The sequence below is a fragment of the Rhinolophus sinicus genome, linkage group LG18, assembly GCF_036562045.2.
Source record: "Rhinolophus sinicus isolate RSC01 linkage group LG18, ASM3656204v1, whole genome shotgun sequence".
Classification (NCBI taxonomy): domain Eukaryota; kingdom Metazoa; phylum Chordata; class Mammalia; order Chiroptera; family Rhinolophidae; genus Rhinolophus; species Rhinolophus sinicus.
This window is the reverse complement of record NC_133767.1, coordinates 15,824,980-15,837,932: the sequence shown is the minus strand read 5'-3', so window position 1 is coordinate 15,837,932 and position 12,953 is coordinate 15,824,980. Positions and strand designations below refer to the sequence as shown.

Genomic DNA, 12,953 nt, shown 5'->3' with positions numbered 1-12,953 from the left:
CAGAAGGAAACTCACCTCCAGGTTGCAAAGTTGCCCGGATGGGAGGTGGGAACCAGGGCAACTGTCCGAATTTTCACCATTTCTTTAATGATCATCATTTACTTTTGCTTATTAAAAAAAAAAAAATAATAATTATCTAGGGCGGCCGGTGTGCTCAGTGGTTAGAGCACAGTGGTCATAACACCAAGGTCGCCAGTTCGATTCCCACATTGGGCCAGTGAGCTGCAGCCCCCACAACTAGATTGAAAGCAATGACTTGACATGGAGCTGATGGATCCTGGAAAGATACACTGTTCCCCAATATTCCCCAATAAAATTTTTTTTAAAAAATCTGTCATTGGATATATCTCTTCACACCATCATGAGCAACTATTATCCACCTTTTTAATTTTGTAAATCTTGTTTGAATCTGAATTTCTGTGGTTACTACAAAGGTTGAGTCTGTCCTCATGAACCACTAGCCAGTCAGTCTTCTTATGAGAATTTCCACTTGTCGACTTGGTCCCCTTTCTATCGGTTTCCTGTTTTCCTTGTTGATTTACAGTTTGTGTTCTCACCAAGCCCTGGGCACGTTTAGACCGTTCAGGGAGGCTGGGGTGGGGTCTCTGGGGGAGCGCCCACAATGTCACAAACGGCGAGCTCCCCAGGCTGGACAGCTGGGGGCCCAAATGCACAGTTTCCGGGGTGACTCTCCCATGGGCAGCAGGCCCGGCCTGACTTTTACAAACCAGTAAAAATCTCTTCTGTTTGATACCTGCCTGTAGCTGCTAATTTGTCTGTTGAACAGGAGCCTTTAATTCTAATGATGTCAAATTGACCCACACTTGGCAGTGCAGTTTCTGTGTTGGTATCTCTCTCCGTTCCTCCAAGTCTTTCTCTGTCCGTGTAAGTTTCCTCTGTCATACAAACGTCTTTAATGAATTTAGTATCCAGCCTGTAGATGATGTCAGCTGGGGGTCTGCTTTATTTTTCATGGCACAGTGAGTCATATTTTCTAACACTGTCTGTCCCACAGATCTGTCCCTTGTCCCCATCATTGCTTTGTGGAACCATCCTTCGCATTTATGAAGTCCCCGTAGGCACACTGGTGTTGGTTTGCTTGATATCTCCGGTCTGTCCCTTTGTTCTTATCTTAATTACTGTGGCTTTGTCTTAATACCTGGGAGCTTGCTGCTGCTTTTTAGATCATAGATATTTATTCTCTTTATTTTCATTTTTTTAAATAGATTTTATTGGGGAATATTAGGGAACAGTGTGTTTTTTCCAGGGCCCATCAGCTCCAAGGCGTTGTCCTTCAATCTAGTTGTGGAGGGCGCAGCTCAGCTTTGAGTCCAGTCGCCGTTTTCAATCTTAGTTGCAGTGGGCACAGCTCACCATCCCATGTGGGAATTGGACCGGAAACCTTGTTGTTGAGAGCTCATGCTCTAACCAGCTGAGCCATCTGGCTGCCCCTCTTTATTTTTTGGATGAATTTGTTGGGTTCCTGAAAAAAAAATCCTCCTAGAATTTTTAGTGGGGTTGAATTAAATTTATAGAATAATTTTAGGAGTACTGACCACTTTATCAAGCCAGGTTGTTCCATTATGAAGGTATTCTGCACTATCATTATAGTTAGGTCAATTTCTAGAGACTGTGGATTTCATTGATATTAGAAATGATATCTTTTCTATTAAATTTGTTACTGCTGCTGTCATTAAGAAATGCTATTGATGTTTCATCGTGGTAAAATATACATTGAATTTACCATTGTAATCATTTTTTGTTTTAGATTTTATTGGGGAAGGGGAACAGGACTTTATTGGGGAACAGTGTGTACTTCCAGGACTTTTTCCAAGTCAAGTTGTTGTTCTTTCAATCTTAGTTGTGGAGGGTGCCGTTCAGCTTCAAGTTGTTGTCCTTTCAGTCTTAGTTGTGGAGGGCACAGCTCAGCTCCAGGTCTAGTTGCTGTTGTTAGTTGCAGGGGGCACAGCCCACCATCCTTTGCGGGAGTCGAACCGGCAACCTTGTGGTTGAGAGGACGCACTCCAACCAACTGAGCCATCTGGGAGCTCAGCGGCAGCTCAGCTCAAGGTACCATGTTCAATCTTAGTTGCAGGGGGCACAGCCCACCATCCTTTGCGGGAGTCGAACCGGCAACCTTGTGGTTGAGAGGACGCACTCCAACCAACTGAGCCATCCAGGAGCTCAGCGGCAGCTCAGCTCAAGGTGCTGTGTTCAATCTTAGTTGCAGGGAGCGCTGCCCACTATCCCTTGTGGGAGTCGAGGAGTCGAACTGGCAACCTTGTGGTTGAGAGCCCACTGGCCCATGTGGGAATCGAACTGGCAGCCTTCAGAGTTAGGAGCACGGAGCTCCAACCACCTGAGCCACCGGGCCGCCCCTGTAATCATGTTTAAGTGTATACGTTCAGTGGCATTAAGCACATCACCACGTTGTATAACCATCACCACCACCCTTTCCAGAACTTTTACATCTTCCCAAGCAGAAACTCTACACCCATTAAACAATAGCTCCCCATTTCCCCTCCTCCCCCAGACTCTGGTAACTTCTATTATACTTTCCGTCTGTATGGATTTCCCTAATCTGGACATTTCATATAAATGAAATCACACAATATTTGTCCTTTTGGTTTCTGGCTTTTTCCACTGAGCTTAATGTTTTCAAGGTTCATCCACATTGCAGTGAGTGTAAGAACTCCATTTCTTTTTATGGCCGAATACTATCCATTGTATGTGTATACCATATTTTTTTAATTTATCCGTTCGTCTGTGAATGGACACCTGGGTTATTTCCACTTTTGGCTATTGTGAATAACGCTGCTGTAAACGTGGGTGTCCAAGTATCTGTTTAACTCCCTGTCTTCAAATCTTTCAAACATCTTAAATTGCTGGGTTGTGTAGTAATTCTGTTTCAATTTTTGAAGAACTGCCATACTGTTTTCCAGCGTCTGCACCATTTCACATGCCCACGAGCAATGCACAAGGGTTTCAATTTCTCCATCTCCTCTCCAACACTTGTTATGCTATTGATTTTTAAATCAACTTCACGTGGTGTAATAAAGGCATCCGTTTAAACTGTACAATCCAAAGAGCTTTGGCAGTTACACACACCCGCAAAACCGCCACAATAAGACAGAGAACACTGCCATCATCCCCCGGAGATTCCTTCTGTTCCTCTGCGGTTGGTCCCTTCCTCCCTGCTATCCCTGTTTGACAGGAATCCTTGATTTTGGTGAAGCTCCCTGACCCAGGCAACCACTGATTTTCTTTTTGTCATAATACGGTAGGTTAGCGTGCACTTAAAATTTTTATATAAATGGAATCATACATTACGTACTTTGACGTCTGCCTCTTTTACTCAGCATAATGATTTTGAAAATCATCCTTTTTTTCATGTACATCATCATATGAATATGCCACGTCTTGTTTGTCCGTTCCTTTATCATTTATTGATGGAAATTTGTTTCTCCCCATTTTTGGCTATGAATATTCATGAATAAGTCTTTGGGTGAACACATGTTTTCCTTTCCCTGGAGTAATTACTTAGGAGTGGAAAGGCTAAATTGTATAGTTAGGTGTATGTTTAATTTCTTAAGAAAATGCCGAACAAAAGTGATTCCACCAGCTCTGTTGGAGGGTTCCCGTTGTTCCACCTCCGTGCCAACACTTGTCATCGTCAGTCCTTTTAAATTTAGTCACTCTGGTGGGTGTGTAGTGTATCTCACTGTGGATTTAATTTGCATTTCCCTAACGGGTGATGATGTTGGATATTTTTTCATGTGCTGATTGGCCATCCACACATCTTTTGTGAAGTTGTCTGTTCAAATCTTAGGCCTGTCTTTCATTTATTTATTTTTAATTTTTTTTTTTTTATTTAAACTTTTTTTATTTATTTACGTCTGTTTTCCAGAGCCCATCAGTTCCAAGTCAAGTAGTTGTTTCAATCTAGTTGTGGAGGGTGCAGCTCACAGTGGCCCATGTGGGGATCGAACCGGCAACCTTGTTAAGAGCACTGCACTCTAACCAGCTGAGCTAACCGGCCGCCCCAATTTTTAATTTTTTTTAAAAAAGATTTTATTGGGGAAGGGAACAGGACTCTATTGGGGAACAGTGTGTACTTCCAGGACTTTTTTTCCAAGTCAAGTTGCTGTCCTTTCAATCTTGGCTGTGGAGGGCACAACTCACCTCCAGGTCCAGTTGCTGTTGTTAGTTGCAGGGGGCACAGCCCACCATCCCTTGCAACCGGCAACCTTGTGGTTGAGAGGACGCGCTCCAACCAACTGAGCCATCTGGGAGCTCAGCAGCAGCTCAGTTCAAGGTGCCGTGTTCAATCTTAGTTGCAGGGGGCGGAGCCCACCATCCCTTGTGGGAATCGAGGAATCGAACCAGCAACCTTGTGGTTGAGAGCCCACTGGCCCCTGTGGGATTTGAACCACAACCTTTGGCATTAGGAGCACAGAGCTCCAACCACCTAAGCCATCGGACCAGCCCTAGGCCTGTCTTTTAAAAACAGCTTTACTGACATATAACTCACACACCATACAACTTACCTGTTTAAAGTATACAATTCAATATTTGTCAATATATTCACAGAGAAGACCCTCCTTTAACCTGAATTATTGAATCTCTTTGGAATTTAACATTTGCTTCAGACTTGATGTTTCTTAAGGAAGCCAACCTAAAATTACAGGGAAAACAGCACTTCTGTGCAAAACATGTAATTCACTACCATAATAATAACAAATAACGTTATGTGAATCACAAGTAACATGCTTTATACACATCCTGTGCTGGCAGAGGTAAAACAGGAGGTGCACGTCTGCACTGGCCGTAGCTTTTGAGCTCAAATTATAGTTCTTGATGCAAGCACGAAGGAAATTTCCACATCTTAAAATCCATTTAACTGGGCAATTGAAAAGTTCCCACCTAACCCTCAATTGGAAATGATTCACCCTGTTATTAAGCTCATCTGGTGAATTTTTAAAATTCCAGATTTTGTATGTTTCATTCCTTTTCCCTCGAGGATGGGTCACGACTTCCCAGCTTTCCCTGTGCCAAGTAGTTGTGGATTTTCTCATGCACGTTGTGACTATTACATTGTGTAGACACTGCATTCTGTTATATTCCTATGAAGACTGTTGCTGCTTCTGTTTTTGGCAGGCCATGAACTTGGTTAGACTTTCACGGTGAACTCTGCCACTCCTGAGGTGGGCAGGGGTCCGTCTTGGCCCGTTTCGCATCGTAGGCTGAGCTCTTTCTGGTCTGTCCTGCACACGCATGATTCAGGGTCAGCAAGAGGCTCAGGTTGAGATCACGCAGAATTTGGGGTCTCCTCCCTGGCTCTCTCCTTTCCAGTGTTCTCCACACCTTCTCTGGTTATTCTGGGTTCCTTCCTCTGGCGCCTTCAGCCAGAAAGGTGGTGAGGTTGCTGCCAGAGTCGAAGCACTCCTAGCACTGTGAACACACCTCTGGCTGTCTTCAGGGCAAACACACACACACACACACACACACACACACACACACACACACACAGTGAGATCCATGCCATGTTGGCGTCTTTCCCCAAGTATCAATTCCCCTCCAAGATGACTTTTGCTCACTCCCCAGGGCTCTTGGGGAATTGGTTTTTCACATTTTGTCCAGACCTTTTCAGTTATCTGGGATGGGACTTTTTTCTTTTAAGGCACGTCCTCCTCTACTGACTTCAGTAAGTTGATTCTTGTACCTGGCAGCCGTGCTGAATTCTGTACACACACAGCACGGAGATAAGTGTGGGTTCGATTGCAGATCCTGCAATAAAGCGAGTCGTAATCTTTTTGCTTGTGGAGGGTCTTGCCTTCAATATGTAAAAACCGTCGTGCCTGTGAAGTCCCGTAAAAGGAGGCACACCTGTGTTAATTAGCATTTGGCCTGACTGCTTATGATAGAAAACCCAGCCCATGGAAAGGGTCAGAGACCGGGCAGCTGTCCATACTCAGTTCAGGAAACAGGAAACTCTGCAGGTATGTAACGCAGAGATGGTTTCCACACAGGGAATTCCTGTTCACAAAATCATCGGAGGGGTTGGAGGGGAAGAGAGGGAGCCACCAGGTCATACCACGAAGTGAAGGTCGTACCATGAAGGCTGTGGTCTGAGTCAGGAATCAGTGCGCTCTGGCATGCAGCCAGCACGGCACACGTTGTCCACCCCAATGGCCAGTGGCCACAGCAGCAGGAAGGTGGCCTCCCCCTCCCATCCAGGTGGATTCCCACTGGCCCTGCTGTCATGGAGGGCAGTGCTGTGCCCTTGCTGGAGCTGGCCTGGTTGGATTCGCCTCCCCCAATCCCTGGGCTCCCGCAGCGCCCCACCGGACCATTTCACCCCGTGGTGATGTCCACACCGTGCCGCCGTGAGCCCAGAACGCTCTCGAAAGAAGCCATATGGAGGCTGATGCTCCAGGAATCACATCCTGGCTGAGCGGCCACCACCCAGAATCTGCTGACCTCGGGCTTGGTGGGGTGGCCTGTGTAGACCCTGCCACAGCACCGCTGGGAGACCACACCCCTGCCGTGCTGTGTAGTTTTGGCCACTCACTGAGCCTCAGTTTCTCTACCTGAGAAATGAGAAAGAGCCCAGGAAACAAGGCCTTGGCTCCCGATACATGCCTGGTATGTGACGGTCAGCCCGCCCAGAGCTCCCGCCCACACCCACCAAGGGAAGGCAGGGGCCCAAGCCTCTCTCCACCCCGCACCCCTCCTCCCCAGGCGGCCCCTCTGCAGGGTCCCCACCCACACATTCCTGAGGCATGAGCTGCACGGCTCCCAGCTACACCGGTAAGGCTCCATTTGCTTCCCGGACAGACCCGAGAGCCTGCCGGCCTCTTGACCACCCACTTCCCAGTTGAGGAAACCAAGGCAGAGGAGGCTCAGGTTTGGTCCCTCACCCTGGAACACCAGAGTCACCACGGGCAGGGCCACCCGGACCCTGGGGAAGGGCCTGGGGGCACCAGGGTTGTTTTGCAGGTGTCTCCCAGGACCCAGCCCAGTGTCCAGGTTGACGAGGGGCTGACCACAGCCTCATGTATGGGGGGGCTGGGGGTGGACAGTGGCCTTGTCAGGGTCTGAGTCATGTGCATGGGCATGCCTGGGGAGGTGAAGGTGGGGACACCTCCGTCAGCACCTCTTGGCACCTCTAGCCAAGCAGCTCTGGGTGGGAGCAGGGATCAGGCTGGGGCTGGTACTGGACCCACCCAGGAGGGGGCCCTGGCCAGCCCCAGGCAAGCACGTTGTGGGGAGGTGGGGCAGCCCCTGCCTCTGCCCCCATGGATGCCCCTTCCCAAGTCCTCAATGCACTTGGGGAGCAGTGAGGACCCCACCCCACCTCCTGCACTCTACTCGGAGGGCGTTGCTTTCAGGGTCAGCTCCACCTTAGCACCAGCTGCTCTTGACATGCTGTGTGACCCTGGGCTAGCTGCACAGCATCTCTGTACCTGAGACCTGTCCTAAGCCCATCATCCGCTGCCCTGCCTGCCTTCACCAGAGAGGCCTGAGGTTGGTAGGGAATGTGGTCTGACTTCATTTTCCATCACTTGAGGGTCAGACCTTGGGGACTGAGGTTGGGCTGGGGAGTGGGGGGCAGATTTTGCAGGTGGGTGGGACAGGTGGAGCAGGAGAGAGCATGGGCCAGTGTCCTGCAGCCAAGCACCTGCCAGAGGCTGTAAGCTCATGACTCTCAGGCTGGGGGGAGGAGCTGGCAATTCCTCCATTACAGACACAGCCTCCTCTACCTCACATTCAACTCTAAGGAGCTTGTGGTCCACTCAGACACCAGACTCCATCTGGGGAATAAAGGTGAACGGCTGTCGCTCTGGTAGCAGGGGCAGCCCTCTCTGTGGCCAGGCCCCACAGGGCCTGAATTTTCCCTGCTCCAGAGTGTGCCAGCGTCTGAGCGGGGCCCAGCACGCAGTAGGTGCTCAGCGAGTCTGCAGGTGGCTAATGAGTGACAGGTGACCAGGTGGATGCTGGCTTTGAAGGACTCAGGGTCAGAGATGGGACCATGCCCGGTGCCCACGCTGTCCCGCCCCCACTGGGACCCACTAAACTGTTTGGTGATTGTTTCCACATCACGCATAAAATACACATGTCCTGGACTGGCCAAAACACCGTGACTCCTGCAGGTGGCACTCCGGCCAATTTGGAAGTTGCAGCCCTAAGACAGCTGAAGTGTCTTTGTGGCCTCAACCTGGTCTTGGGGGTAAGATTCCAGGGCCTATGGTAGCAAAGAGGCTCTCAGGGAGCCTCCACCTGCGGTGCTGGGGGCCCCTGGTTACATGGGGCCGGGTGGGGGCTGAGGGGAGACGCTTCAGCAGGTGTAGCTCTTGCCTGGCCCCACCTGCTGCCCATTTTCTGGTCTGGGGCTTGGGGGAGGGGAGAGGGCTCTCTGGGGCCTTGCCACTCCCAGGACACTCCCTGCAGGCCAGCTCTTTGCCCAGCTGAAAAGGGTTGCTGAAACATGAACATGAACCCCCCTACCCCCCATTTCTGAGCCAGGGGTGGGGCTGACACAGGCCTGTATGAAGGTTTGGGGGAGGGGATGGCTCTGCTCCACAGCCTCTTGCTCCAGGATGGGTGAGTGCAGAGGGTGGCTTGGTGTCCTGCAGGCCCCACTCTACCCCAGGACCCCACTCCAGAAAGTGCACGGGGACCTCCCACACCCCCACAGGAATGCCCACCCACCTACTGCCCCACCCAAGGGACTGGCAGGTGGGAAGGGGTGTCACCCTCTGGCAACCACCCAGGCCTCTGTTTCCAGATGAACTTCAGAAGAGAAACCAAGAGGCGGGCCCGGCCTTGTCCACCTGGCAGGGCCATGGGTTTGCACAAAGCCCAGCACCTGTGGCAGGGTGTGGAGGGGGTGGATGGCCATGCCCCAGGTTGGGGGGGTGCCACTCAGCATGACCCCCAGCCCTGAACTGCTCAGTCCCCCGGGTACAAATGGTGAAACTGAGGCCAGCCTGCGCCAGAGACGGCCCTGCCTCCTCAAACTTCACTCTCCCACCCTACCTGTGTGGGGAGAGAGGATGGGCCAGCTGCAGGCTGCTTGCCTGGGCTCTGACAGCTGGGGGCTGGGCTGACTCAGACCCCCACACCCCCTAGCAGGAGGGCCAGTTTCCTGGAAGGGGCGGGCCAGACAGGCTGGTCGGTCCTGAGAACAGGGCTAGAGGCTTCACGGGTGCTGCTGCAGAGCCCTGAGAAGGTTCTACCTGGAGCAGCTCTGGGGCGCTGACCCCCGCACTGGCTGGGGGCAGGGGAGTTGGTGAGGGCTTGGTGGGGACATCAGCGTGGCTGTCTTCCACAGACTATGGCCTTGCCGTGTGCTCGATCCCCCCTGGGGTCCTGTGGGACCCCCACCCGCGACAGCCTCCTGCTCCTGCTTCTCAGCCTCAGTGAGTAATGGGGGTGGGGTGCTGCAAAGAGTCGGAGAGCGGAGAGCGTCAGAGGGCAGCCAAGAGTTCTTAGGGGGTCGGGACCTTAGGAAAGGCTCTACCTGCCCCTTGCCTCCTCCCCCACCTGTGCTTGTCATGGGCAGGTGCCTCAAGTCCCAGCAGGTGTCCCAAATCTCAGCAGGTACCCTGAGTCCTGGGCAGATGTCTCAAATCTCAGCAGGTGTTCCAAGTTTAGGCAGGTGTCCTGAATCTCGGCGGGTGCCCGAGCTCCAGGCAGGCTGGCAGCACGTTTCTTCCCACCATGCCCCACAGGGTTGGAGGCTGAATCAGGGCAGTGATGTGATGGGGACCCAGGCCAAAGTGAGGGTGTCCGTAGGACAAGTGTCTGACTGCCCTGAGCAGTGGGGTCCCAGGAGGAGGATGTGGGAGGCCTGGGCTCCCTGTGGGGTGCAGGCCGTGGCCTGGGGTGGGGTGTGGTGGGCTGTGGTGTCGTGGGATACAGGGGCCGAACCCTCTGCTTCCACACCTGTGGGGTGTGTTTGGGGTTGGGGGACAGGGAGGGCCCCTTCCTCCCCAGGGTAGGGCCTGCAGGAGGCACACCCAGAAGCCCCTGGCCACCCCCTCGAGCCTTGTGTACCCCTGCCCTGCAGGGTGGGTGCTACATTCCAGGGCCCAGGCTGCAGACACAGGACAGGTAAGGACCCTCCGGGAAGACGGGAGAGTTTTCTGGCCTGGATGGGGGTCCCTGGATGCTGGGCCATGCACGGCTCAGCCACAGCCCTGCTCTGTCCTCAGGGTGCAGCTCCATGGCTGCAACACACCTCCCAGGACCTGTCCTGGCAGCGGCCTGAGCTAACTGTCATCTTCCGGAGGGCCCTGCAGGACACAGAGAGTGAGCACAGGGCCCAGCCCCGTCAGCTGTCAGGGGGGCTGGGGGTGGGGGTTGGCCCTGGGGGGTCTCAGCAGCTGGTGCTTTGGCTCTTCCTGGCTGCTCAGCTTGTTCAGTCATGACAACCTTGAAGAGTGGACAGAATCGTCCCATTTTGCCAATGGGTAAACTGAGGCCTGGAGAGGGTCATGCATTGCCCAGGGTCTCAGCATGGGTATGCAAGAAAGGGGAGGTTGACAGAAGCAGAGCCTCCTGACGCCCTGCCTGCCCCTGTAGAGAAGGCCTGCCCCCCGGGGAAGGAGGTCCACATGGTGGATGAAAGCCTCATTTTCTACGAGGAGTGGGAGCTGGAGGCCTGTGTGGACGGGGCCCTGCTGGCCAAGCAGATGGACCGGCTGAATGCGGTTCCGTTCACCTACCAGCAGCTTGACATTTTCAAGCGCAAACTGGACAAGGTAGTTCATGCCTGGGGCTCCCGCCTGCCCCCTGTGCCGCAGCCTTCCCCAGCCGCCGGCGGCGTGGCTGTGGCCCTCATGGTCACTTCCCCTGGCAGTTCTACCCACAGGGGTACCCGGAGTCCCTGATCCGGCACCTGAGTTACTTCTTCCGTGAGGTCACTCCCGAGGACATCCACAAGTGGAACGTGACATCCCTGGAGACCGTGAAATCTCTGCTGGAAGTCAGCAAGAGGGGCAAAATGGATGCTCAGGTGACCACCTGTTGGGAGGGGAGCATGTTGTATGAGGTTGTGCGGGTCTGGTGGGGAGCATGTTGTGTGAGGTTGTGCAGGCCCAGGGGAGCACGGGGTGTAAGGTTGGTCTGGACTAAGGGAACACGTCTCTCCCTGGCCCAAGGCATGTCACTGGCCTCCTCCCACAGGTGGCTGCCCTGATTGCCCGCTATCTGGTGGTAGGGGGCCAGCTGGACAACTACACCCTGGACATGCTGGCCAGCTTCCGGCCTACCTACCTCTGCTTCCTCAGTCCTGAGCAGCTGGGCTCCGTGCAACAAGAGGTGGTTTGGTGAGTCCCGGGTTCTGCGGGTGAGTCCCGGGTTCTGCGGGTGTGGTGTGCATGCTGTGCTCTGAGCTCACTGCCTGGCCCCCCCCTGCCTCCCCAGGGCGGTTATGCTCCAGGACCTGGATACATGCCGCCCACCGCAGATGGATGTCCTCTATTCCAAGGCCCGCATTGCTTTCCAGAACATGAGCGGGTCTGAATACTTTGCGAGGATCAAGCCGTTCCTGGGTGAGCCGGAAGGAAAAGGGGGAGCGGGATATCTGAAGCCTCCATCACTACCGCCAGGCTGTCACCACCCTGGGCTGCCTGGTGGGATCAGGGTACCCTCCACCCCTCCAAGCTGAGGCCCTGTCGGTTCTGACTCCGGCGCAGGCACGTGACCACCCCCAGCCTCTCCCCTGACAGAGAGGGTCTGGTGGTCACCAGGCAAACCCGGGCCTAGGAATTCCTTAGGAAAAGGGATTCTCTGTAAAGGAAGTGGAGTTCTTGTAGCCTGTGGTCACAGGGTGAGAGGGGGGTGAGTTGTGAGGTGTCACGCTTAGGGTCCCTCTCCCCGGGGCACAGGTGGGGCCTCCACGGAGGACTTGCGGGCTCTCACTCGGCAGAACATAAGCATGGATGTGGCCACATTCAAGAAGCTGCAGAAAGAGGCCCTGCTGGTACGGCGTTGAGGGGCGGGGCCATCTGGGGCGGGGCCACGGATGGGGCGGGGTCTCGGGTGGGGCTAGTATTAAGCCAGGGCCGGCTCCAAAGTCGAGTTGCTGAGGTGGGGCCTGTGGACGGGAAGGCATGGGGTATTTGGACACAGCCGAGCCCAGCTGCCTTCTGGAGAGAGGCAGGGAGACCCTGACGGCCGCCTGGGGGCTCTGGCAGCCGATGACCATTGCAGAGGTGCAAAAACTTCTGGGTCCAAACCTGGCGGGCCTGAAGGCGGAGGAGGGGAACAGCCCCTTTAGGGACTGGATCCTGAGGCAGCGGCAGGACGACCTGGACAGCCTGGGGCTGGGGCTCCATGGTGGCATCCCCAACGGATACCTGGTTCTAGACCTCAACGTCCGAGGTGGGCTGGGGTGACCGCCCGGCTGGGTGGGGCAGGGGCCGAGTGAGGCGGAGGGTCTGAGTCACCCCTCTCTGTGCAGAGGCCCTTTCTGGGGGCTCCCACTTCCTTGGACCTGGACGTGCGCTCACTGTGATCCCAGCTCTGCTCCTGGCTTTGATCCTGAACTGAGCTGGCCTGCTAGGGGCTGAGCCCTGCTGTGGAGACCCTGCCTGGTGGGAGCCGGTCTCCACCCCACCCCAGGGGACTGGAGTTCAATAAAAGAGAACATATTTGCCCTCCACCGAGGTGACCTGTGGTGTTCTGGGGACCGGGTGGGAGGCCCTGATGGCTGTGGTGTCCTGGGGGAGGGGGGCTGAGGGCCGTGACCCTGGGGACATGGCTCCCTGAGCTGCAGACCCTCCTATTTGTACTTGGAGAGGTGGGGGCCCAAGGCAGGGACTCCAGGCAGAGGGGCTTGGGGCCTTCCTGAGGCTGTTCCATTGCCTGGGTCTCTTTCCAGTCCAGGCCAACAAACCCAGGATAGCTTCTGGTGACACTGACTGCCCAGGAGATGGTGGGTGGGA

The 12,953-nt window shown here is 54.0% G+C and overlaps 1 protein-coding gene across 1 annotated transcript in view; it reads left to right on the top strand.

Moving 5' to 3' along the window:
• LOC109460627 (mesothelin) overlaps window positions 1-12,670 on the top strand; it is a 32,419-nt gene extending 19,749 nt beyond the window's left edge. The window contains exons 2-11 of the mRNA XM_074323089.1: window positions 9,335-9,422; window positions 10,073-10,116; window positions 10,218-10,314; window positions 10,588-10,766; window positions 10,865-11,020; window positions 11,191-11,333; window positions 11,431-11,558; window positions 11,895-11,989; window positions 12,204-12,390; window positions 12,470-12,670. Of these exons, the coding sequence (XP_074179190.1) occupies window positions 9,335-9,422; window positions 10,073-10,116; window positions 10,218-10,314; window positions 10,588-10,766; window positions 10,865-11,020; window positions 11,191-11,333; window positions 11,431-11,558; window positions 11,895-11,989; window positions 12,204-12,390; window positions 12,470-12,558 (1,206 nt within the window). The 3' untranslated portion in view covers window positions 12,559-12,670. The remainder of the gene's footprint in view (window positions 1-9,334; window positions 9,423-10,072; window positions 10,117-10,217; window positions 10,315-10,587; window positions 10,767-10,864; window positions 11,021-11,190; window positions 11,334-11,430; window positions 11,559-11,894; window positions 11,990-12,203; window positions 12,391-12,469) is intronic.
• The last annotated feature ends 283 nt before the right edge of the window (window positions 12,671-12,953 follow it).